At 38.6% G+C, this 27,259-nt stretch overlaps 2 protein-coding genes across 9 annotated transcripts; both read right to left on the reverse strand.

Annotated features, from left to right (window-relative positions):
- Window positions 1–1,596: 1,596 nt before the first annotated feature.
- On the reverse strand, window positions 1,597–12,340 carry znf217 (zinc finger protein 217). Of its 6 annotated transcripts, XM_077729542.1 has the most exons (5): window positions 8,928–9,163; window positions 5,483–6,831; window positions 5,273–5,380; window positions 3,020–4,345; window positions 1,597–2,420 (listed from the first exon to the last, which is right to left on the reverse strand). In XM_077729542.1, exons 2-5 carry the CDS (start codon window positions 6,789–6,791, stop codon window positions 2,308–2,310), a joined length of 2,856 nt encoding a protein of 951 aa, XP_077585668.1. In that variant the 5' UTR covers window positions 6,792–6,831; window positions 8,928–9,163; the 3' UTR covers window positions 1,597–2,307. The 6 variants fall into 6 exon arrangements, with proteins under 6 accessions (XP_077585668.1, XP_077585662.1, XP_077585646.1 ...); XM_077729536.1 differs by lacking the exon at window positions 8,928–9,163 and adding an exon at window positions 12,316–12,340 and having other exon boundaries at window positions 5,273–6,831; XM_077729520.1 differs by lacking the exon at window positions 8,928–9,163 and adding an exon at window positions 9,266–9,402 and having other exon boundaries at window positions 5,273–6,831.
- Window positions 12,341–14,313: 1,973 nt separating this feature from the next.
- bcas1 (brain enriched myelin associated protein 1) lies at window positions 14,314–25,929 on the reverse strand. 3 transcript variants are annotated; one of them, XM_077730975.1, is made up of 11 exons: window positions 25,677–25,901; window positions 25,527–25,591; window positions 25,261–25,336; window positions 23,997–24,253; window positions 21,403–21,543; window positions 20,632–20,721; window positions 19,706–19,741; window positions 19,038–19,253; window positions 16,409–16,528; window positions 15,736–15,954; window positions 14,314–14,955 (listed from the first exon to the last, which is right to left on the reverse strand). In XM_077730975.1, the coding sequence occupies exons 2-11, from the start codon at window positions 25,563–25,565 to the stop codon at window positions 14,884–14,886; spliced, it is 1,266 nt and encodes a 421-aa protein (XP_077587101.1). In that variant the 5' UTR covers window positions 25,566–25,591; window positions 25,677–25,901; the 3' UTR covers window positions 14,314–14,883. The 3 variants fall into 3 exon arrangements, with proteins under 3 accessions (XP_077587101.1, XP_077587108.1, XP_077587114.1); XM_077730982.1 differs by having other exon boundaries at window positions 20,632–20,685; window positions 25,677–25,893; XM_077730988.1 differs by lacking the exons at window positions 14,314–14,955; window positions 15,736–15,954; window positions 16,409–16,528 and adding exons at window positions 17,429–17,906; window positions 18,002–18,043; window positions 18,163–18,225 and having other exon boundaries at window positions 25,677–25,929.
- Between the last annotated feature and the right edge of the window lie 1,330 nt (window positions 25,930–27,259).

Here is a 27,259-nt window from a genome sequence, read left to right on the forward strand (position 1 = left end):
TATTTTTAAATGAAGTTTGACTTAACAGCCCCTCGAAAACATTGCTGTATATTTTATAGTTCAGGATTGAAATATTATCTGCAGAAATATACTATTTTTTCAAGTTTGATTTTTGAAGATATTCAAAAAATTGTAGAACATTAATTGTAATGTTTTCAGTCTATTGTTCATCCAGTGCAATGTTCTTTAATCATTATTTCTGTCATTATGTTCAGCATTATGAGTAAATATAAATCGCCTGAGAATCCATCTATTGATGCTGTTGAATGGTCAAGCGGTCTCAGATGTTTCAGTCTTGTTTTGCTCACATTTGACCCAAATACAAAATCCCAGTTTAGTCAGGGGAGGCTTGCCTAAACATTTTGTTGTGCTTGACAAGTAAAGCTTGAAAAAAAACTTCAAGTAAATGAAGCCAACTCAACCTGCAATTGGGGATGATTATTAAACAGATCATAAGATAAAGGCTGGGCCTCAAATAGACTTCTTTCTTTTTTAACTGTCAGTGACTTCATAATTGCAATTGACAATACGTCTCTCAAGTTATAGGTCAAATAAATAAATGAATAATTGTCTGATTTACAAATTAAGATAGTCTGGAACTTTAGTCATTTATAACAAAAAAACAATGCATTTAATGTAATATTTCATTAACCTAGCCAATACCTCAATGATCATGTTAACAGAATCAATCTATAGAATTAGTCTACCTTTTGAAAAACAAATGAAATCGCCCGACAAAGTTCTACATCCTCTCTCGTGAAATTATACCCCAAAAAGTGTGGGTTAAAAAAATGGTAATAAAAGTCAAAGAATCCTGGTAGAGAAGGTGGCTCTACACAAAATACACGTTTAGAGCTTCAGGTTATTTCCTCAATTGTTCTACCTTAGTCCAACCACACCAACATTTTTGTTTTCTGGTGGTACCATTGAAGTACTTTTGCCACCTGGAAGAAAGCGAAGTATTTTAGCAAGGTGCAGTATATATTCCCAAGGACATAAAATTGTTGGCAACAATTTTGGTTGCTTCGAATTACATCACAAGGATAGAGAACCTTTTCAAGCCTATTAGAAGCCTGACGACAATGATCTGTAGCCAAACTATGAGTATTCTTCCCGGAGACGACTGTTACTCACAACATACCAAACTGAGCATGAGCCAAATGTTTAGTTTTAATCCAGACAAACAATGTAATCAAATTTAACATGTCTGCACAGTTCTTATTGGTGGCAAAGGAGTGCATATTGAGTTGGCCAGGTTCATAGAGCTTCAGTCAACACAGAACTTTGTAAATATTACCCTCTAGTGGTAGAGGTTTAAAAGCATTGTGGAGCACAATATTCAGTAGTACAGTGCTTGCACAACCCTAAATGAAATGTAACCTAGTGCATTTTGTATTCAAAATGACAGTAATGTACTGGATTTTTTATTTGATTTTTACGGTCAGTCCTCTAATCAGATGAAAGGGCTTAAAATATTTAAAAAAATACAAGACATGTACGCAAATGGGACTGTGCTTTAATCACATTTGCAAAATCTGACTAACAGCCAATATCAATAGCCATAGCAATAGCCTATATCAAAAAAGCAATTCAGAATGCACCTCTTTTCCTCTCTTTATTTCATGTGTAATACTAATCTCAAACAGAATTAATAATTTTAATTACACATGTTCTCCAAAAAATAACAAATAACTTAACACAATTTTTCAAAGTGGCACAAATCCGGCTCATGGTTTATTCACATTGACCCCGAGACTTCAATCATTTGAAAGCTAACAACTACCTTGTGAAATTAAATAGCATTTTCAAGTCTGAAAAGTGACAGAAAATGTGCCATAGAGAAACAACCCAAAGCACTAATAACCACCAAATCTGAGTACCACTTTAAAAAAACAATCCACCCTCAGTCAAACGCACACAAAAAACAAGCCAGGTAATTCTACCGCAACTTATAAATTCCATCTTGCGCTTCAAGGTTTGGTATTACAATCTCTGAGCTCCAAATAATGAACATAGTAGTAAAATTTCACACAGGATAGGTTCGCCAGACTTAAACAACCAGACAAATGTGGTCCATTCAGATGAACATTTGTGTGGGTAAACAAATGAAAGCTTCTGGTTCACAAATAGAAGAGTATATGTTTTTTTCTCTTGGTCTCTGGTGCAAAGGGGGCATAATGGCCCCAAATGTATTTCCAAAATAATGTAGCAGCATAAGAAAAAGATTTCAGATCATCAAAATAATTCATTTGTCTGACACGCATGAAAAGAAGATTCTTTAGAAGTCCTTCAGTGTGTTTTGAACTTTTAAAGTGTGTTTTCAGAGGTCTTGTAGGGTTGATTGGATATGGGGGATACTTGTTCTCGCTTTGGCAGGATGGGAATAGACGGTAAATGTTGGAACAGCATACTTCTTCCACCTGAAGAAGACATTCCACCACATTAGGGTCCGCAACACTTTGCCATGGAGTTGCCTCAGAGTGCTTTCACACAAACACATTTCAGCATTTGAATCTGCCCAATTAGATTCCTCTCTTTGGTACAGCTAATTGATTAGGCGTTAACGTACTTTCAAACGCGACATTGCGCTTACGACTGGTCAACACCTGACGAACTCTCATGAGAACAGTTAACCGTTAGCATTACGATAGGAGGCTCTCGACAAAGGAAATGGACTTTGCACCTTTGGGCACAATGTGCTATTTTCTTTGTTATGCGTGTTAAATTTCATAGTTCAGTTCCAGTGAAATAAGCCAATAGAAAACCATCCATCCCAATTGGACTCTATTTTTTTTAGGCCCTGTTCAAAATCTGCCCAAACAATCTGCCCCAACTGGGAAATCAGACAATCGATCATTATATGAGAGTTAATACTAATTGTAATGATGTACCAAAAAAGGAAAGAGAACTGTGTGGAAAAAGTTCAAGTTTACAAATCCACATTAGATTCAACACATGTAGGTCTGAAAGCACCCGACATTATCCCCCAACCCCAACCTTTGATCGCTTATTTACATACCTGCTCTTGGGTTAGCCTGCCCCATGCGGTTTTGGCTCACTGGCACGCCATGGTAGAGTGATGCCAGGTTGTTGGGGGTGCAGGCATGCAAGAGGTTCATCATGTTCCACTCGGCCGCCAAGCCTACTCCGACATTCAGGGACGTGCTCTTTCTTGGAGCCAAGTGCTCCGCAGATGGATGCAATCCCCGTGACGTTGCTTTTACACTATCCCTGGGAAGATGCAGCCGATGTGGTCCATTGCTAGCGGACGATCCGCTAACAGCGGCGGCGGTGGCCGCACCCCTTGCGGGCTGACTTGGCTTTAACCTCTTCCCGGACGGCTCACCCATCCTGGACAAGTTCCCAAACTGACTCGACAGGAAGAGGTGGGCAGCATCCGATTTCCACATGGCGGCACTTCTTTCCGGGAAACTCCTCTCGGCGGCCGCCAGTGCGGTTAAGGTACTCGTCGGTTGCTCCGTCCGGTGGTACATGCCTAACACGCTTGACTTTCTCAAGCGAGTGGAATCTTTGATGGGCTTGGGCTCCTTATTGTCTGTTAAACCTTGTTTCTCGTGGGGACCCACGTAAAGAGGTGCATGAATCCGCTTTGGAGCATGGGGCAGGTTGGTATTTTGAATTTCTTTGGCTTTTGCAGGCTGAGGTGGCGGCGACTTGGTTCGGCGAGGGTGACACTGGTCTATCATGGTAAGTGGGGCCACGTCTTTTCCCAAGAGCGCAGGTGGGCAACCCGTGAGGCGTTTCCGCTTGCCGCAAGTGTTCTTCCTTGCACGGTTGCACTCGTCTTTGTGAGTCAGCCTTTTGTGCATAATCAGAACCTCTGGGTAAATGGTTTTATACGTGCAAAATGAACACACAGACGAAATTAATGCGTTTCTGCCTTGCGTGCTGGCAGGGACGGCGAGGGACATTTTTAAGGACAGATTTAATGGAGCCTCGCAGTCTTCCTCTTTAATCTCCTCATGTTCCACCTTCAGATTAACGGCTACGGGGCACTCTATGCTCACATTTTTAGTTGGGTTGAAAGCTTGATTAAGAATTACTTTCTCAAGCTCTTCTTTATTCTCCGCAGTCTTTTTGTCGAGCTCACCCTCGGGGTTTGGTAAGTCATCCTGTGTTTCTTCCTTGGCCCCAGGCAGCCAGAGTTTGGATCTTTTCGCTGCAGAATTTCCTTTCCCGTCACCCGGGGAGGGCACCGGAGGAACGGGTTTGGTCGGGACGTCCACGAAAGGTTTGTCTTTGTGACGTCGTTCCAGGTGATATTTCAGGGATGTCCTCTGGGCGGCAGCGTAATCGCAATACACGCACTCGTAGGGTTTTTCACCTGGTACAGCGGAAGGTGGATAAGAAAGAAAATAAAGCAAAGTGTGATTTAAATTGGAGCTGTCGTAAAAACGTCATGTGATTGTTAATGAAACTCTGAACACATTTCCAGAGAATAAAACAGGACAGTGTGAAACTTGACGGTAAAACCGGCGTGCATGTCAGCTGGCCTTTTTCCCACGAATATGATAAAGAAAAAATATGCTGACAGAATCAAACAAACTCAAACTGTACCATAAAGAAGCACTAGCCATCAGTCACAATTTAGATCGCAAATTACACTATAATCAAAGCCGATCACAAGGGGGATGGACTTAAGTCAGAAAAAGCTGCATACTTTTTAAGATGTGCAGATTCTCCATCTATTGAAATGTGTCATTTACATGCTTTGATCGATGTAAACATTGTGTGTGGAGTAACACTTAAATGAGTACATTTCTATTCAAATCTTCCCTCAATAGCTTTCTACCAAAGACTTAAGTACCGCAAGTGCTTAGCGGTGACGGACAGTGCACAGCAGGGAACAATTGGCCCATCTAGGCTTAGTGACTGGCCAACTGAGCTGTAATGTCTCCTGACCACAATGAAACAATGCACTAAAAACCACAAATCGTATTCATTGGTGGGCGGTTTCTGCATTCCATAGCGCATTAAAGGTTTTAAGATATTCATATACTGTATACAACTTTTTTTTTTTATATAGTACTTCATAGATTTGGCCATTTTCACACTACTGCATATGAATGGTGTGGTAAAGTCAGTCATTGAAAGCGATACTGGCTAAAGTCTGTACCTGTGACTAATTTTTTTTCCAATAGAAGCTGAATTGAAAACATTTCAAACTTCCAAGAAATAGTCCAAGTAACTTTCTATGTTAAACTTCAGAGGTTTCACTAGAAAAATATAGAAATATATATATAAAATTTACCTGTATGAGTTCTCAAGTGCACTGTGAGGTAATAATTTGAGCGAAAAGATTTTCCACAGTAGGTGCACTGTTTTGAACGGTCTTTCAATGAAAAGAATCCATCCTCACCTGAAACAAAAATGCACAGGGATGGGAATAATGACAATAAGAGAAGGACATTAAGTGTCAACTCGGCAAATATCGGTAAGTTGAATATGTATGAATACATACCCGTTTCGAAGCCTTCCTCAGCCTCATCATCGACGCGGGGTGCTGAACCCGCTCTGGACAACGTTCCCTCGGTGGACGGGGCGGGACTCTCCTCTACGCCTCCCTCCCGCTTATGCACTCTGGAGTGAAGCACTAACTGGTGGTAAGTCTTAAAGGTGCGCTGGCACTCCTCGCATGTGGTTGGCCTCTCAGTCTCTTTGCTCTTTTGCATCAGGGATCTCCGCTGCGAGACTGGTGAATTGTTTTGCAGGATCGTCGCCACAGCCTGCCGCTGAGATCTCAGCTCCCTGCCCAGAACCTCTTTAATACTTTTGTCTGCTTGACAATCGGCCCAGGTAGAGTTCATCTGCTCCCTATCAGAGACACCATCCTCATTGTCTGTGGTGGGCTCTGGGCCTGAATCTTTGGCAGTGACGGGACCGACAGCAATTTTGCCCCTTGTGGCCAATTGCCAGGCCTGAAATGTGTTATAAGGATCCAGTTGAGGAATCCATTTGGACAGTCTCTGAGGTTCCGAGGATTTGCCTGCCACACAAGGAGTGAGATTGAGACTGTGCAAAAAACTTTCTCTGGTCAACGATTCAGGAGTGGCGTCCTTTGACTCTGACTCCTCTTTGATTGGCAAAGACTCTCGATTGTGTACTTTACTGTGTTCTACCAAGCTGTCGTGGTCCGGGAAGAAAAACCCACAAACCATGCACATTTTATAGGCGGTTGTCACAGGCTCAGACGCGGTCTCTTGAACAACCCCATTGACGGTGATGGGGAGCTCCTGGTCTTGCATGGCTTTGCTCTTGGCTCCTGACTTTCCATGCATCTTCATGTGGCTTTTCAGGAACCAGGGCTCCCGGAAACGCCGTCCACACACATTACAGCCGTAGGTGAAGTAGTCCTTGTGTTTCCTCAGGTGGGTCTCCAGCTCTGCGCCATCTTGCAACACCAGGCCGCAGACGACACAGGCGTGGACATCCTCTTTGTCAAGCGCAAAGCTGCTCGGTTTGGGCTGAAGTGTCTGCCCCGGGATCCGAAATTCTGCTTCGATTTTGAGCACGGCCGGCTCAAAAAAAGTCGTGGGGTGCTGTGTTAGAACATGGACCCCCACCTCATCTTGGTGGTCGAAGGTCTTGTCGCAAAACATGCACGAAGGCACCTCGTTTGCTCCGCACTGCGCAACTGTCTTTGAGGGATAGGGGGCGTGAGGCGTCATGATGGAGCCTGACCCCGGGATGCTGGAACGGTTGGTAATCAAACTTTCTTGGGTGGATCCCTCTGGGTTCTCCACATACGGCAGCAGAGACCGAGTTGGCATTGTAGGCTAGCGCAACAGTCCAGTGAAAACTACTGACAGCCTGTGAGCAAATGAAACAAGTGCTTTGGTCAGAGATGATACACAACTTTGATCACAACTGTTCATGTCATGAAGAAAATGTCTGAACATTGTAGCGAAAAAAAAAGCTTTTTAATAATTAACAAGCTTAAATAATGAACTAATGATATTTTCTCAAGTAAATAAAACTTTAAAACAGGGATTAAGACATTTGTCATTTTCAGATAGTTGTTCAAAGTTTACAAATTCTGCTTGTTCCTTTATTATTCTAAAATTGTATAATTGTTATAATGTATTTATTTTATGATCTCAGGGTTTAATTTATTTGGAATACCAACCAATAGAATGTCTCCCATTTACAAAAGTACTACTTTTAAAAAATATATATATTTTTTTACTTACCAAGATCCTCTAATAGCAATCACTTGTGGTCTCTCTGAAATTATCTAGCTCACAAGTCAAAAACTGATAAAGACTAAAAAAAAGTTCATGGTACTATTCTCTATGAAGCTTCAACACATGCATGTGTTTCTTTGGAATGTATTATATAGTTTTATGCACTTACTTTAAAATATTTGAGTTTTACACACAGGCCTATACACACCTACCTCATTTGCGCTTCTTTTCCAATGACCATTTACAATCAAAGAGTCTCGCTTAAGGTATATAAACAATGAATGAACAATGTGAATTATGTACTCAGCAAAGAAAAAAAAACTTGTATTCTAGTTTCTTCAACATAGCAACACTTTGCTCAGATGATCCCTTTTGCAAACTGCTGGCATTCTCTTGAGCTTCAAGAGATTGTCAGTTGGAATGGTCTTCACTTCACAGGTATGCCTTATCAGGCTTGATTAGTTATCAATAGAGTGGGGGCCATTATTTCTGTTGCATTTGCTGCTCACAATTAGCCATCAAAGATTTTCAACAATATGGCTTCTATAAAGTAAAATTAACTGTCTCTCAACTTTTGTAAGGCTGAATAGATTGATAATTTGATGAAAGAACACAATGATTTCACAAGATGAAAGCAAATCAAATTGAGAATTGCTCCGGGCCATGATCACTAAAACTTTGTAGTTAGTTAGTGTACTTTATAATATAAGAATATCTATGTTCTCTTCCTTAATTACTGTGAATAACCTTTTGCAGATGACAACACAACCACACTTACGATCCTGAATGACTGATTAATTAATTGATTGGCAGACTAACTCTGGGGAACGAATGAGATTAAAACACATGATTTCAATGTAATTACTATAGGGAAATATACAAATCCCAATATACATTTATAAAATGAACTCAATCAAGAGTGGGACTTTTTCTAATATAATTGACAGTTAACCATTTTCAGTGGCCTCAACAAGGACGGATGTCCAATCATGTTTCTCTTTTCATACTTCTGCTGTGAATTTGAATTTGTTTGTCACTAGTAAATGTCCAATCCATTTGAACAAGGAAAGTATCCAGAAACTAAACAAATGTTCATTGAATAGCAGTTTTTCTATTATGTCAATGGAGGCCTTTGAAAAAAAATGACTAGTACACATTGATTTCAATCCCTTTTTTTTTTAACAGTGATTATGTAACTTCTACCAAATTACAACTGAATCGTCCATCCTGGCTGCCGGAAAATGTCTTTAAATCATCAAAAGCGAACAAAGCAACGAGACACTCAGTTCCATTTAAATAACTGATGGTTTAAATGAATGGGTGACGTCATCACTTGTGGCACTAGGTAAATCGCTCGCTAAGCGATCAAGACTCGCGAAAACTCACCTAATCCTCCGTTTTAAAGTCCAAAACTCGTTGCCATCACGTGATCCACACTAAACACTCTCCCAGAACCTTGTCAATCACAAGCCAAACTATCCTGATGAAAGTAAAAGGTGAACAAAAGTGAATAACTGCCAATTTAGCCAGCGTCCCATCCAGGAAGCTCGTCTTCTTTTGCTAACGTTATCATTCGCTTCCCGAGATCCGACTTAAGTTAAGAAACGTCCTATTACAATTCTATTATCTTCCTCTCGCGCACATGCTTTCAAAATAAATTGGATTTCCTCCACATTCAGAAGACAAACTTTTTCCCTTTTCTGCGGGACGTGTAGTACTTACTTCGGGCGTATCTGTCGTGCGCTCTCAGTCCAAACATCGACTTAACAGTCAACAAGTTACTGCTTTTTTTTTGCTTTTTTTTATCAAGAAGGAAGAAAGCAAACCGAAGCACTCTCATCTCCCGTTTCCGGTTTAATAACATCGACTTTTGTTGGCATTTGCTTTGTTGTTTCTCGGGAGGTGATCTCTGATCTTGAGCAAGTTTTTCTATGATAACTTGTATCCTGCTCGCCCCAACTCACCTTTCCGCCCCCAACAAATTGTTCCAATCATTTTAGTCAGCCGTTGGGAAGAAGATGAGACGCGTGCACGACACTCCCCCACACACACACACTAACCTCGCTTTACGTGCACGCGCGTCCTCTCTCCGAAGACGAGGGATGTCACGTGGTGGCGACAAACAGCTGAGATGAAAGTAAAAAGATAACTCCCGACTCATTTTTTTTCCAACATGCAATTTACTAATTGTTGACGGAACTGGCAATTTAGTTACCCGGCGCTTGTTGCCATGTCGACGTCACGATAATCATCAGCTGCGAAAAAGCGATTTGATCACGTCTGTCTATGCTTAAGTGCCCCCCTCCCAATCCCCCCTGAACCATCACACCCCCGCACATATTCAATCATAATTTTATTCATTATGAACAATACGTGGGCATTAATAACTCACTTAAAGTCGGTGTTAACCACCTTTTCAGCTCAGTTACTTCTTCCTCTTTTTTTTTCTTAAACCACAATGTGTGGGTGGAGGAGGGGCCATCTCCAACTTTTTCACAGTTACATGAGGAGTTTTTTTGTTTTTTTGTTTTTTTTTCTCTCTGCAGAAGCAGGTTGGTTGAGTCAGTCGGCTTCCTCTTATTTCAAGAGATTGGGGCAACCATCCCCTCCTTAAAATACATAAATGAAACTACAACTGAGTTAATAAAAACTGGAGTTTACTGGAGTGGTGTCAAAGGTACGGCCCGTGGGCTGGAAGTGATTCGCCAGGGGACTCCGGTCCGGTCCGCGGTGTTGTTCTGCCTGACGGGCACTTTGTGGCTCATTCATAATCTATGTACGGAAATAAATACTTGTATTTTATTTTTTCATTAGAGTGGATGACTAAACTTTGCTGAATTTCCTATCCGTAACCTGAAAATGCCCCAAAATCAGCAGAAACTGACAAACCAACAAGAAGCATCCCGGAATGTCCCCGAAATACCAAGGGAAATTATTCGAGATTTACTGTAAGTGACCTGTGAATAGAAAAAAGTGACCCAAAATTAACTCCTTGCCTGTCATTGACAATGTTAAATGTCCAATTCACTTAAACTGGCAGTGAGTGCTCATCTTTCAACACCATGAATTGCGCTGGACGACCCATCCAGCTCGTTCATTCGCCCCGCCCGGTCAAAGTAAACTTGACGCCTAGCAGCGTCAATGGCGGCTAGTTAGTTAACTTTTCAGGGCAAAAAATAAACTCATCCGATTCACATGAGATCTATCGTTGGCATTAAAGTGGCCCATGAGGCAAACTGAGTTTGACACCCTTTTCCAGTTTCCAGTAAAGATGGAAGAGAGTGTGAAGAAGCCAAGCAAAGCCACCCATCCTCCACCCATCAAAGTAGCCAGACAGCAGGCATTGATAGCAGTTTAAAAGCCACACACATACAGTAGTACAATGATACAATCAATCAGTATATTCAGCTGGCCACACTACACTACTCACGGTCTGGCTGCCTAAAGTCAAAGGCAAGCTTTATGTGGAAGCACGCCCAGCTGAGGAAAATTGTAACAAAGAGCATTTGTGAGGCCAAAGTACATAAGTTTGACTACTACTACTACTACTACTACTCTGCATTCCACCTTTTGTTAGCCTCTATATTTCATTTTTCAAAAGGTGAATACAGGATATGTGTAAGAACACAACTAGTATTACTAGCATCTGTATATAAATAGACAAAAATCTGCTTTTAAACAGATTATACTTGTAAAAAAATATTTGGCAAATGCACCAAACTGAACACACAAAGAACATTAACGATTTTCATCACGTGCAATAATTGTTGGCATCTTTCAGGTGATACTGATAATAACATTCGCATATGAGAATGAGTATTAAATGGATTCAAGTTTGAACTTGTTTGTGCTATTTGATGAATTGCATGATGTGTAGGGAATTGCCAGCATGAATTTTTTTCACTTTATCTTTACAACATCAAAATATTCATTATATATATATATATATATATATATATATATATATATATATATATATATATATATATATATATATATATATATATATATATATATATATATATATATATATAGATTCAATCCTCTGCATACACAATTACACAAAAAAACTAAACTTTAGTAGTAGACTTTGTCCTTTCTTAAACACTTTGCATGTTTTACACAATACAAATATGGTTTTAATGATCCCTCCTAATTAGCATTCAGTAGTGGAAATGACGAAACATTAACTGCTGTTTACTTTCATCAGACTGGACTATTGTTCTCGTGTACTCTTGAAATTGAAATTCCTTCCAGTAAGAAAACTCTGTAACAGAGTTCTACATGTGCTGAAGAGATTGATGAATGCATAAGAGCATGTGTTTTTCTTTTTTTTTTTTTTTATCTCGCCTTGTCAGGAGCAACTGACTTCTTTGTTCTCCTCTAGTTTCATGACCCCCAACCCCCTTCTTTCATGATGGCTGTTGAAAAAAGAGAGTGATTGGATAAGGTCTCCTTCCACAACCCTTGTAGCCTTCATTGTGTTTTCGATTAAAGCCGTTTTTGAATCGTTCATCACTGGAAACATTCTCGAATTTGACTTTTCTGACTTTAGGGTTTACACATGAGATAACTGTTGATGAGTAATGGCCTCCACACAGGTTTCAAATGTTGTCATCTAGATTATCTAAAATTATGTACAGTGATGTTTTTTTTTAATTCAGAAGTATTTCTGGTTAGATTGTATTCATGCTACATTCAGCCATCAATACAATGGCCTATAAGGAATGTGAATACATTTTAATACGATATTTCATTTTTAGACTTACTTATATAAATAATATGATACTTTTACGTGTCCTGCTACATGGCTGCAGTCTGTAAAGCACTTATTTGGACTTTTGTTTTAATTAGGACCTGCTATATTCTATTATGTCGCAACTGCCATGCATCATTTATTAAAGTAATTATAAAAAAGGTTTTGTTGATTTAAAACGAGCCTCATTAAATGTCATTTTTAGGCTCATTATAGTGCTTACACAAGTCTTCTGCCAGTATCATTTTCAGATGCCTTTTGTTGAGACCTTGAGAGAGCATCTCCATAACAATGCCTTCCAAAATTCAGCCTGCAGCCGCCGATGTTTTGAATCAAGCCTGGAGAAGCACTCACTTGCTATTTGTAACTGTCATCTCCGTTTTTCATAGAAATATCCCTACACCGAGAAGCACATTTCTTTTGCTGGGTGCAGTGGGGGCGACAGGATTCCCCCACTGAGGCCTGGCCGTCCATTGAGCTTCACGTCCTGGGATGAACCTCCCTGGATGGTGCTCTATGCAGCTGCTAATCCTTTGAATGATTAATTCCATACACATAGCCGTTCCCACGAGGGCCTGCACTGAAATGTCATAACTTGTCAAATGAATATGAGAATGTGGAGATTTGATAGTTAATGCAAAATAAATGGAAGAAAATGGTGTAAACAAATGCAATGGGTTATTGTTGACCTGTAGTCTAGCTTGGGGGAAATGCTTTTTTCAGGTAAAATAGTTGGGTTGGTATTCTTCTGCGCTAAAATACTGAATGAGGTCGTGAAGACTACACAAATGGTGACTGAAAAACCAGGCAACAACTGTACAATTGAACCATGAAGGAACTCAAAAGAATGTGCCAAATGAGTAAAGATGGTGGCCAGCCAATCGCAGGGCACATAAAGACAAACAACCATTCCAGCTCAAATACCTAGAGGCAGTTTAGAGTGTTCAATCAGCCTACCACGCATTTCTTTTGGAATGTGGGAGGAAACCAGAGTACAGGGAGAAAACCCACGCAGGCCCGGGGAGAACATGTAACCTCCACACAGGTGAACTGACCTGGATTTGAACCCATGTCTCCCACTGTAAGGCCGACACGCTGTGCCTTCCTCGCCCTACTGGGCCACCAATTGTGGACATACCATGCTTAATTTTAGAATGATATTTAGAGGAGACCAAAGAAAGAAATGCATTTTGAAAATCTGTTCTTTAACTCACTATGTTGTGTTTTATAAACGGTGGAAGACAGGGTTTAAGATATTGATGAGTTAAATGGAGATTAAAAGCATATAGAGCCGAAGGGACTATTCGATTACTACATTTCTTAATACATCTGTATGGATTTCAGGTTATTTGCTAAATTGTTCAACAAATACACCCCCCCCCCCCCCGGTCCCCCAGTTCCCTCCTAAACCGAAAAGTGTGTTAAACTGTTGAGGCGATGTCGTCATTTTCTTTCCGTCATTGCTTTTGCAATTACACCGATGCTCAACTGAAAATGATCCACCTATTATGGAGGGTAACGCAAGAGGACTTTCCTTGATAACAAAGAAGTGGCGTGAGTTATGGCTGCTAGGGCCGTGACTCATCGCTTAAACAGCAACTGAACGCATTGCTCTCAGAGGATGCCATCCAAAACACATCCTTCCAAAGACTTACACCGACCGGGCTGTTAATCACAAGAATGACATCATAAAGGAAATGCATTGAAGCTTCTTTTAGCTGCAGTATATGAAACTGCAAAGCACTTCTACTATCTTAACATGCCGTTTACTCCCTTTACTCCCCTTTTCCAACAGGTCAAAAAATGACCTACTCTACCAAAGTCACCCCCAAAAAAGCAGCTTATTAGAATATTTTTTGTGCATATCATTAAATTGAATTGAACTACTTTTTTCATTTTTTTTTGCTTACCCTTTGCCTGCCCGTTGCTGGGAAGATCTATGCTAATTCTATTTTCTTATTAACGTGGCCCGGCGGCTTGAGTAGTTTGTGCATCTGCCTCACAGCTCGGGGTCCTGGGTTCAAATTCCAGGTCGTCCTGGGTTCAAAATCCAGGCCGATCCACCTGTGTAGAGTCTGCATGTTCTCCCGGGGCCTGCGTGGGTTTCCTCCGGGTACTCCAGTTTCTCTACACATTCAGAAAATAATGCATGTTATCCTGATTGGACCCTCTAAATCCAAATTCTTCCAATCATGACTGTGAAAATAGAGCAAGTGTTTGGTTGTTACACATTTTCCCACCAGTTGGTCACACCCATACTCACATTCTTAAGATTTTCCAAAACCCAATGACTCATTGCAGTTGTTTTATGAAGTGACTGTATTGATTGAAGTTGTAATATTTTGCACTAAGCACGAAACAACAAACCTTTTTATTGTCCTTAAACACTTTTTGAAGCAGACAAAAGCATCAAATTAATTGCAGAGGACAATGCCACAGGACAGCCATTAAATTAAAAGCTCACATAGACGCGACCTCATTTAGAACATAGAATAAGTCATCATTCCCATTTTGCATTCATTCCCACTTGAGTTTGTTAATATTTTTTTTAAGACTGCAAATATCTCCAGACACAATAACGATTGTGATTCATAGCAATGGCCCAATAGGTAGTGTCAATATTGATGAACATTTTACATATACATACATATGCCAATACATGTGTCAATTCCTTAAATAAACCAAAAAAACAGACCTTTTCCCACATAGTCACAAATCGCTACATTATAAATCTTCAACTAACTCCACTCTACTTGTTCACTTTCATTCCCTCCAATTTTATAGGCCTCTAAGCAGTTTAACGGATAAAAAAGTGAAGCATTAATTATTAACGAAGGCTCCACAAAATGGAGACATAAGCCAGAGAGAATCATAACGATAAGGAGCAGTCTATACAGAAGAACTTGGGAATTGATTTTGTTTTCATTTGGCTGCCGCAGCCACTTTCAGTGGCTCGGTCTGCACACCGGCGTCTGTCGAATGACGTTTCTGGCCCTGTAGATCAGTAGAACATGCATCAGATTTTTCTTAACATTGACAATGTTCTTTAGGAATATGCTTACAAACATAGTAGACTGAGGAAACCATAGAGTTATTAGATATTCAGCAACAATGAAGCATGACATCATATATATTTTGATTTGGAAACAAATATTTTGAGGTTGTTAACCCTTTCAAACATGTCAAAAACAGGGATGGAGTGCAATGGGTTCATCCAGGAATAGTTAACAACATTTTTATTCAACACATGATAAGAGAAGTTGGCAAAAGAACAGATCAAAGTCAGTTAACAGTTAGTATTGTGACTCTGAAGACCTGTCTTGGTATTAATACCAGTCCTGAAACCATATTTTGAGGGTCTTTGTCTTGTCTGAGGGGTGACTCCCAAAAGTCTGGGTCTTGTTTGTATCTTGGATTAACCGGTGGGGCACTTCATTAATATGCAGGGTTACACTTCAATTTTGAGTTACTAAAACCACTGTAAATGACTGCAATCTTAACAACCCACCATTTTTCTCATTTAACTGATTTCAATGTTCTTAGTTTCTTCTCCTGGTCAGCCCCTCATTTTTAGTAGTGTAGATAGTAGTGTGTTTTTAGGCAAAACAGGGGTTAGGCCAGTCTCCTAAATTGACTTTATCGACCAGGTGAGGTAGTCCTGCCATCTAGTGGTAACAATGCTATAACATATTATCATTGAAAATAACTTCCTTTTTTAAGTTTTGAGTTTGTAACTAATTTCGTTGACGTTTTTGTTCTTTTTTTTCAATTTACCAGGTTCTTGAAGAAGAGATGGATGGAGTTTCTCTTCTCTGGCTTCTGGGCCACACTGGGGACACCGTCGGCAGTTTTGGGGGCCAGCGAGGTCACTTTATCGTCTATGACCATCTCAAGTGACTTGACTGTCGCTTTGGGTTCCTCTTTGGCTTTCACCACGGCAGTTGCTTCTGCAGTTTTGGCAGGATCAGGTCGAGACTTTTTGGGTTCACTAGCCTGAAAGGAGTGGAGCACAACATGCATTATACCAAAGATATTTTGTTTCGTTATTTGACTGAAGTCATCTCCCTCTGCTTATTTTTGTTCCTGCTACAATACAAACACACTTTTTGACTCTAAATGGTCAAAAATTTGATAGAAAAGCGTTTCTTACCCAATGTGTGTCAAGAAAGAACATTTGTGTTATTGCCGTAAGCAAATGGGTCAAAGTCATTTTAAGAAAATAAAAATGTCATGATTTCAAAGTGGAAAATATATATATTGTCGATGTATAATTTCGCCTTGGGATTTTTAGTGATTGTCTTCCGGAAAAAAAAGTTGAATGAGTCCAATTGTTCGTTGTTATGATTTCATGAGTTTGTAGGAAAACCTTATATTTCAACCCCAGATGCAACAAAACCGTCCACAGTATATCTTTCTAAGTGACCTAGAAAATGAACACTTTTCTTACTTTAGGCTTGAAGAAAGAGAGGAAGGAGGACTTTGCTGGTGTTTTTTTCTCCTCGTGAACTGGAGGTGGTGGTTCCGGCCTGGCAGTGGCCTCCAGAGTCCCAGCTTTGGAGGCATCCACCTTTTCTCATTTAAAGAAAGCAGAAACAAACAAACAAATAATCATAAACACACAGTATTTTAAAAGAACCACAATAAGCATGCCATTAATGTGACGGAAATCTGATTTTGAAAGGGAAAAGATTGAGACTGGAAGCAAAACCCAACCAAAATCGAAAAGCAGCACACCTAGATCACCCATAACTGAAGATAGTGCTTATAGGAGTTGAAAGAAATGATCAGTTAATCATTTGAAGAAGAAAGAAGATGTCATGTTACACATTTTCAAGGTGAAATAAATTCCTTGACCTTCATGGGTCTCAGCACCGAACTGGAATGTGTTCTTTTTGAAGTTTTAGGTCAATTGGATGAATAATTGTACCCAATAACCAGACAAGCGTATAAATAAAAGACCAAGTGGACATCTGCAAATCAAAGAAGATATCAAGAAGATAAAGCGTAGATAAAAGTGCAGGTTCATTAAATGATGCAGGCTGGGGAAAAGAAGACATTTCTTCCAAAAGTTAAAATACATTTTGGAAAATCTGGAAGTGTCGTCTTTTTGATAGAAATGAGAAATACCACAACCAGATAAAACCAGTATAACAGTTCATAGTACAGTATGCATGTACTATAGGAATGTCCCACCACAAAACGTAACCTTTCTACCTCATTACCTCGTTTTCTACCTCCGTTTGCGATGCCGCTACTATCATCTGTAGAAAAAGTTTTATAGTTTTCACATCAAAGATTCAAACACTTAATGTAGCTGCTACCATAATTTTCAAACTATAAGTCACACGAGCCAAAGAGTGCACAATGAAAGAGAAAAATATCTATCAATTGCACTTCAGTATGTGTTATACAATAGTATATAGTAGAAAGTAATAGGAAAATAGTGAAAAAAGTCACAATAATCATCTGTTTATGTAACAGATCAACCATTTTATGGATAACTATAGCCTAAAAAAACACAAAATGTTGGCAATCAAAGTGAAAAGATAAAAAAAACATACTATATGTTGCAGGCCAAGAACAAACTATGAAAACAGTGCGACTTATATTCCAGACAAATACGGGACTTCCAATTAAATAGCAGTAGTGCAAGGCATATGACAGAATTGAGCAATTTCTAGAAAACTAGTTAAATGTTCTTATATTTCAGTCAAATTTTCCAAGAATTCTTGTTAATGAATGCTCATCTATACAGCTAAACACACAATTTAAAAGTCAATATCCCACACGCTACTTGAGACGTGCATTTCTTCCGCCAAAAAATCACGTCATGAGAGCAGCTGCAAAAGAAAGATAAACTGGTAGTAGCACATTTTTTGCTTATTTACCTTCTCCACTACAATCACCAGTGCTGCCTTCTTTGGTGTCTGTTGAGGTTCTTCAGCCTCATTCGCAAATTCAAATAAAAACATTATTTAAAGCTCGTTAGGATTTCTTAGCATAAATGAAAGAAGTCAAATATTTACTGTCAGTTAAATACCTCAACCTCTATTGATGCTTGTTGCACATCATTGGACGTTTCCTGCAAGTGAAATTATTGTACATTTAAGAATAAATAAGTAGAATACGCTCTTGCCGCTCAGTGTAAGTCGCTACAAATACATTTATACCCGCTTCCAGTGTTCAGCTGGATGAGTTTACCTGTTTTTCTACTATGGAAATTACTTCAACTTCTGCTGCTTGCAGCTCTGTCTCCTTGTTAGTCTGTAGCACATTGAAACATTTCTTATCAAAAGATAACGAACTATAAAGCATCAAGTTATTCAAGGCAAACCTCACCAAAAACTCCTTCCACTTTCAATAGTTGCATGAAATGCATAGTTTGCAAAATGAAATTCATTTGAAGTAACTTCAAGACATCAACGTGCAAATAAGACAATAAAAATAACCATCACTTCATGTTTAGTCACTTATAATGGTGTATATTAAAATAAAAAATATCATGAAAAATTAATCTTACAGTTAAAGGAAAAGGCTATTTGTTCTGCTAAAATAGTGAATATAAAAGTCTCACAATGCCCTACAAAAAAGAACAATATCATTTCAAGACTTATCCTGGTTGACTTTTATGTTCAGAAGATTGGAAGTAACTTAGAAATGAACAATCAAAAAATAAAAAAAAACTTAAATCCAATCGCCTGTATAGATGGTACGTGAAAAATAGCAAGGGGAAAACAAAACAAATATATAGTGAGGTGTACTAGTATCCCCGTCGCTCTATTTTGACAAGGCTAATGATGAATTTTCTTCTCAATTCACATAGACTATCACTCACCTCCTAATATCCACCATGTAAACAATTCCAAATAATGCTGAAATCCTAACTTTCTCATCTTATTCCTATCTTGTCCAGAATGTTGCTCTTGAATGATGATACTAAGTGAATCTTTTTGTATAAAGAGGCCAATGGCATATACTGTTATGGGGTGTTGATTGTGCCTTCATCTCATACACTTCGAGAACATTGTCACAAACAGATACAGTGTGTGATATATAAAGCAATATTATTCATTTACCTTTGGACGGAAGAATTTGCTCAGAACATCTTTGGCTGATTTGGGGGATTCGGCACTCTTTGCCACAGCTTTTGTTTTTTCTTTGGAGGTGGTGGTGGGCTTTGCTGATTTGGTACTTGGCTCTGCTTTGACTTCCACTTTTGGAAGCTCTGGAGGAGGAGGTGGTGGGATTAACATTCCCTTGGAAGCTGCCGGAGGATCAGAAATTTGTGCAACCTTGGGAGGAAAACTGAGTCAGAATTCAGGTTTTTATTGGAAATTAAACACGATTTTCTATCGGGTTTTTCATCAGTTTCTAGCCAATCAATCACTGGGTACTTTATGATAAACAATTATATTCATTCACACCAATTTAGAAGCTTAGGTTCACCTTTTTTTCCAAATACTATGTTGTATAAAAGCAAGAATACCCAAAGAAGACACACAAAAGCGATTCAAGATTATCCAACTGAGACTTCAATTAGTTTCCCCAGACCATAACCACTATGTCATGTACTCATGAGCTAGAATAAATGGGTGATTGCAAGGTGTTAAACTGTCCCTTTACAGTCAGAAACATCAAGATTGTGTAAGAATCTGTCAAGACAAAAGAGCTTTAACAGAAGGTGAACCCAAGACAAACAAAAAAGAGCCCTTTGGCTTTAGGATGAAATAGACAATATGCTCACAGTGGTGGTTGTCGCTGACTGGTTCTCCCTCTGCCTCTGTTAAGCAACAAAAAAGGCAGCAGTTTAGAGTCGAGAAACAAAAATGACCACAAGCCAAAATAATCTATTCAGCCGCAGCAAAAAGAAGGCTTGTCTGACCAAAGTCGCTGGATTCGATATATATTATTGACCACAACTCGTTTACTGATTTCAATGTTGCTGTCTTATGAAAGGCAACACTACTCCATTCATATTCTAACATTACTTTTAAGTCTGAGAGCACTTTCTTGTTGTTTATTTATAGCTGCATTTTATTTGGGATCAAATTTGCATATTTGGTGACTGGCAGTAAATAAGGTCGACATCTGTTTTGAATCAATGCATTGGCTCACGAGTTTGATTTATCTAATGAGAGACAGCACATATTAATGAATATATATATATATATATATATATATATATATATATATATATATATATATATATATATATATATATATATATATATGCATAAGCAATCGATGTCGGCAATAACCATTTTGCATCATTATAGCTGCTGCAAAAAATTAGCTCATATAAATGACAGAATCACCTAGCCACTATGCAACATTTAAAATGTGAAAATTATGAAATATGAAAATGATTATGAGGAAGTACACTCATGAAGTTGCCATCAGACAGTGATATAAATAAAAAATAAGTAAATAAATGATTGGATTAATATTAAATGGATGTCGAGTAGAAAACTAAAAGCAAATGATTTACGTTGGACCATTAGTATTTTGTAAATTTGTGGAATAAAATGTGAAATATACTCAATTTAGACATAAGAGGTTTCTGCTCGACAATGATGTATGACAGTAAATTATGACCAAGCATTGGCTGATGTCCTGTTTGTTCCATTGTGATCATCTATGATTATTCAATGATTAAAATATATTGGTCACCTGATCCTTTGGGACTTCAGGAGTTTCCTTTTTGGATGTTTTAGTGGGAGACATCTGCCGAACAACGGAAGGGACAGTCAGCGTTAAATTCTGTCATAAAAGAAAAACATGAAATAGAGTAACATTGTGCCCAAGTGCTAAAAATACAGATGCCAAGCAATTTAAAACGATGAGGCTGCACATATGGTACGTAAAGAAAATGACAGTGTACAAAATAAGAATGAGTCTTTAGAATAAAATAAGTGTGGCCATGTTTGGACACTGCGTATGCTGACAAAGTGGCCACCATTGTACTAAGGAGATGGCGTAGGCCTGCACTGGCTCTATCTTTCCCAATCTAAACTTCCAGGCGCACAGGCCTCCCTTGTGAGCTCAAGCGATGGCTCCAACAATGTGCCACCACATTCCCGCATGTTCTAAGCCTTGATTATCCTGGCACGAGGGCACTGAAACTCTTTAAAACGCCACACGTTCCAAACAACGGCATGATGAAGAGGAAACACAATGGCTGCCTGTTGTACATCAGAGGAGAGTTTGTTAGACGGTAGATACAGTATCATTGCTGTTATTGCTAATTATTATAATTTAATTCAATATTAGCAAGCTGAAGCCATTCACATGACAATATTGTTTTTGAATAGCGAGATCAAGATGAATTGAGACACCAATATTTACCATATTTAGCCTAGTTTTGAAAAAAAAGAACAGTCAAAATTCCCCAAATTCACACATGATCATAATCCTGATGAATTTTTAAAATGGATAACTTACTAAATTTTTGAAGAAATTCATAACTGGACTCTCTTCTGAGTTAGCCTCCGTTTCAGCAGATGTGCTGTTAGCGTTGTCAGTGTGGTCTGTAGTCTCGACCTCAGCTTCTGTCAGTGCCTCTTGCTTTTGGTTAGCTGTCTCCTAAGCACCATCACACAGAGTTAGCCTTTGGGGGGGGGTTATGGACAAGCAAAGCAATGCAGCAGCGTCTTCTTAATAACAGCATTGAGATGGGAGCACAATTCCAACCATGCCTCTGCCTACTCTGCACATTGTAAACAATAACCCCATTATGATTGCGTATAACCCCCCCTTCAACCCTACTCATTGATATTCAACTATGTCAGACGGTCGTGTCTCAAGAATTGTCAGAAGATCCAAAACCTTGGTGTGTCTCAATGGCGAGGCCCTATGAAGTGTCAAATATTAATTTCTTTTTTACTTTATCTAATAGTGTTGTAAGGCTTAAGACCGAGAGTCATTGTGTCATCTTGTTCTCTAGTTGAGAATTGGGGTCGCTTGTGGCCAGCAATTTGTTAGCTTCATTTAGGAGATGATTAGTAAAAGGTCAAACTAATAATTCCAATAAATATTAGTTGGATCTCATTTTATCTCACGGTGTCACTCGGGCCAACTTGAGCTCTTATTGTGTCCAAGCAAATCGTTTTTTTCCTCTTTATCCCATTGCGTCTCAGTTAAAACAGGCTCTTGATCTCACATATTAATTTGGTTTTGAGCACAACACTAGAACCTATAAGAGATAAGGTGGAGAATTATTTATTTTCCCTTGAGATAAAATTAAACAAATCTACAGGTAGTGAATTTTTAGTGACAAGGACTCGGCTTCAGCAGCTCTGCTTGGAGTTTAAGTCTTAGGTTTTTTTTTGCTGATTATTAAGCCTTTGAATGGATAAATTTGTGTGCGGAATCACAGTGTAGTGCGCGAATGCAACAATATAGGTGGGAAGAACAAAGCCTCATTTCACCAATCAGAATCAGAAAGAAAGGACGAAACATTGTCAAGGAAGAAACAGAGAGTGTCGGCCTACTGGCTTTTGTGGGTAAAAGGAGCTGATTTCATGCTGTTGCTGTTTCTGCCGATGTTGGTAAACCATGATGTAGGGACAGTGTTTTTAATGGTGTCATTTTAATATTATTTGGATTTTAACTCTTAACTTTCCATTATTATTTACCCCTTAAAGGTAGAGACTTCCCTTTAGTTTCCAGTGAAATAATCTTCAATTGTTAAAATATAGGAAAAAGTCAACACAGAAAGATCCCGTCAGAGATTCAAACAAGAGGTGCCAACTCAGATATGTTTTAGAAACTTTATGCTAGAAAAGAAAAATATTTCCTCACAGGACACACACAGTCACATTTCATGTACTTGTAACAGTACATACACGGCATAAGAAAAAAACAGTATTATAACAATGAGTCCAATAAAATGATCACAGCAGAAAATAGGATTTGTATTGCACTCCTACTATAATCGATTGACAAAATATAATATGTTCAACTGTCAAGTCTGGAGAGAGACTTTGTTTCTAATGCGGCTATCTCTGATGCTGATTCTGGTATCAACGGGCTCAAGAATTGTCTTAAAAATATCTTGAGCTGCTCTCAATCTTCTCTAACAGGTCACCAGAAAAAGGTAAGAAAAAATATTTTGTTCCTGGTTTTCCTTAGTTTGAGTAATGTTCTCTTCAACTGGCTCCTCTTCGACTGAGCTTCTTAAAACCAGCTCCTCTTGGTTCTGCTGTCAAATCACACCATTTTACAAACGTTAGGGTTCTTGGACATTCCCTCAACAATAGTCTCCAAAACCACAACAGATTCATCCTCATGTGAACTTTCATTATCCTAGGAGAGACACCTTAGCTTGTTTTAGGTACTGTTAGGATTTGGATGAGCGCTTCTGAGTGTTTTGGTACAGTTTCAGCAGATCCTTCGGTAACTTCACTTTGGGGAGAGGATTCTCGGATAGGTGTACGTATTGTCTTCAATACTTTCCAGTACTCCGCCGGTTTATGCGTATATCAGTTTTCCAGAGTTTAGCTCAAATTTAAGAAGAATATTGGTCTCTAAGAAGGGCGGGTCGGAATCAGCAGCATTGTTTATGTAGATTTCACTTCTGGGTTTCTGAAATGTAACAAACTCATCATTCATCTTCAGGAACTTCATCAATGGTTGACAACTCTTGGTTCCAAGCAGCATAATTTTTCGAAGAGTCTTCAAGCACCATATCTTCTTGAGAAATATTGGTACCTTTTCCGTAGACCTGCTCCATTTTGACTAGAATGAACTGTTCTTCCTCTTCTGAGATTGTTTCCATCACCGTGATCAGCGGCTCAAAGTAGACGCATGGCGCGTCATTTATTGTCCTTCTGACCTCAGCCTCCCTAACTAGTGTTTCATCTGATGAGCCTCCTTCTCCATCCTGAAGCCAAAATATTTCATAAGAATTTGAGGACTAAAGTTAAAAATGAAGCCAAAAGCCTGGCCTTAAAATTGACCCACACTTACAAACACATTAGATCAGCTCAACTCAAATCTCATTACCCAGACCCAAACCCTAAAAGGAAAATACTCACCAGTTGTGTTTCGTTGGCAGGGACACAGGACACGTTCGAAACATTCTCATTCTTCTCGGCAACACTCTCTGTATTAACCGTGGCCTCAAGATCCTTCTTTGTAAAAATTCTGTCAAAAAATGGCACCTTTTCCTCCTGTTTTACGTCTTCTTTCTCGGGGTTGTCTTCCGCTTCAAAATGTTGACTTCCCGATTCGACCAAGTCAGTGTTTAAGATTGGCGCATTGCCATTTATTTGCTTTGGCAGCAAACTGTCCACTACATGAATAGAAGAGGGATAAATAAACAGAGATTCGAGGTCGGGATTCCACAATCCATAGATTAAGACCTTTACAACCTGATTCATTTATTCTTTAAACAGGAGGAGCCAATTGCATGTTTACATATGTGGATTGTACACTGGATTGATTTAATGAAACTGAATTCTTGCTGTAGAAGGGTTGGTTAGTTGCATTTTTAAGTTATTGGAGTAGGCGTAGCATAGTATGATACAGCAATTTTCATTTTAAAGGCCAATCCTCCCAGAAGTAAACATAGGTTGGTCTGCCCATGACCACGAGATTAGCTCGATCAGCAGTGTGTCAATATCTACTCCTGAGATAATTCTCATTGCAGGGACAATAACTGCACCATGACAGATTAAATAGTCCATTTCAGCGACAACGCCTATAGATCATAATAGAGAGCAAAAGAAACATTCATTGTATAAACAGCATTGCAAAGTCCAAAGGATTCACTCTGAAAATAGAAGATTGATTGGTCACCTAACGATAGGTTTTAGATAAGAAATTGGTTTTAGATAAGTAAAAGTTTTCAGTTTTTAACAAGTTACAATTATAAAGTAAAAGGAGGAATGCTACAATGATCTTGACAAGTCATAGTAAACCAAAAGTATGGAAGACATGATTCTAAAGAAATGTGTGATATCATAAAAATGTTATTTTGCACTTTTTTTAAAAGTTCCAGAAAATACAATCGTAAATGTTTTGACTTTTTTGACATGATACATTATATCATATTTTCATGAATTAATACATTTATTGATTTTTTGTCCAATGACACTAACCATAAAAATACAATCTTTAGCAAGTTTTATTTCCAACCAATATGTCATGTACTGTAGTTAAGAAAGTTATTCTTCATATACTCAGGAAGTCAGCTAACATTTAAGTTTTTTCACATGGTATAGCTCATATAACACATTAGAGAACCATTTCCAAATCCCTGAAAAATTGTTGTATGGACCAAACATGTCAAAAACTTACCATCAATATCAGATCCATTGAATGTGATGTTCACTGCCTGGCCATTTAACTCTCCATGTTTATCATCTTGAGTAATCTATGAACAAATAGCAGAGAATAGTAATTAACAACAACTGTAAAAACAAATATCTCGACAATTGGGTACATATCCAAATACACCAAATAATTGCTGTAATATAGCGTGAATGGTTTTCCCGTATTATTACCATCATACACTTCATTATCAGTACTATTAAATTGCCCTCAAATGAATTTCAGCATTTTACCTGGCTTGGATCTTTGGTGTTGGAATGGTCATTGCCCATACTTGAGATTTAAATATTCAGCGTTACTGAAGCCAAGAGAACATAAGCACACAAATGGTCATATACTTTGTAGCCTAGCATTTAATAGTAAGTAATTATCAGTTTCCTTACCCAAGCTGCTCTTCAAGTCTTCAAGTATGGGAAATCCTTACTCTGGAAGTCAACCACAGGTGGAGTGTCACCCTAACAAAGGGGTGGATTCACTGCTCCTGCCCAAGTTTGTTTGCGACTATTGCTGACAGGCCATTATATGTGTGCTTTGCAGATGGGTGTGACTATTAAAGAACCAAAATCAATGGGATTTCCTCCTCTTGAAAAACCCAAAAGATGGACAACGGCACATGATTAGTTCAAACTGATCCTTCTGTGAGCCTACTTCATCAAGAGCACAGTATATTGTGAAGCAACAGGATGTGTATTGAGGATGTTTACATGGCAAGCCGCACACAAAGCATGTTTTTGGGTTTCACCGTGAGTGAATTAAAAGGTAAAGACAATACAGTACTTTAAAAATATGGCAAAATGTTAGAACGGATTGGCTTTATCGGCATTAAGTCACCCCTTTTAGTTGTGTTTTAGGAGAGAATTAGTACTCTTTTAGAAACTCAATTAGTAATCTTTGTTGTTATATATGAAATAAGTATATATTCTAGCATTAAAAGTGACCAATCACTACAATGGAGAGTAAAAGTTGCCATTCAACTTAACCTTTTGAATTAATTAATAATTATTGAGGTCCATTAAAAAAAAAGAAAAAGACTTCATTCCTCCCTCCAATAAAAAATACTGCTAGAATCCTATTTCAAAGTTTAGTGTATGAACATTCTTGCCTTTTTGGCTTTTTGCGCAACTGACTGACATTCTGACTGTTCTTGTTGTTGATGCTGTTTTCAAAGTAGGACTACTGTTCCATGGAATCAAAATTGACATGTGGCTTAAAATATCTAAAATCACAATATTTCCTCTCAAAGCAAATAGTTTTGCAGATTGTCAAGAGCAAGTAATGGCTCTTTTTGATCAGCGCTCATCAGAAAAGACAGAGAGCCCTGTGATGAGATCATCTAGCAATGCATCCGTAGCACAATACTTCCCTGAGGGCACACAGTGGGGCATCAGCACATCAATACTGCCAACCTTTCAGCTGTCAAAGACGTCAACTCATCAACTCTTTCCTCCCTTTCATCACTCTTTGTTTTTGCAATGGAAATGTGTCATGATTATAGGGACAAAAGATCCTGAATGTTTGTGTTTGTTCTGCTTAAAAGCAAACATCCACGTCAGTTACACTGGGAAAAATAAACATTTTATTTAAATGAACACTAAATGTGCTGTATTGATGGTAATTGTTGGAATGTTTGAGTACAAAGAAAGGATTGTGGAATGTGCTATGTACAAGAAGGTGGGAGTTGGATTCCCCGCCTTTTGGATTTTTTCTACACTTTATATAGGTTAACATAATGACAGTGTATGCCAGTGACGGTAATTGCTTTTGTAAATAAAACTTTTGTTTTGTACTCAAGCATTTTAAGAAAAAAAATGTTTATTTGCAATTTTACAGACCAATGATAGAATTTAAGTTGCAGTGCAAATCTTGCATGTAAAAACCTGAAAAAGAAAATGACATACAGTCCAAATATTACAAGTTATCAATATATTAAAGTGGCTCCTTTTATTTTAATCTTTGAAATTATTAT

The sequence above is a fragment of the Stigmatopora nigra genome, chromosome 1 (genome assembly GCF_051989575.1).
Source record: "Stigmatopora nigra isolate UIUO_SnigA chromosome 1, RoL_Snig_1.1, whole genome shotgun sequence".
Classification (NCBI taxonomy): domain Eukaryota; kingdom Metazoa; phylum Chordata; class Actinopteri; order Syngnathiformes; family Syngnathidae; genus Stigmatopora; species Stigmatopora nigra.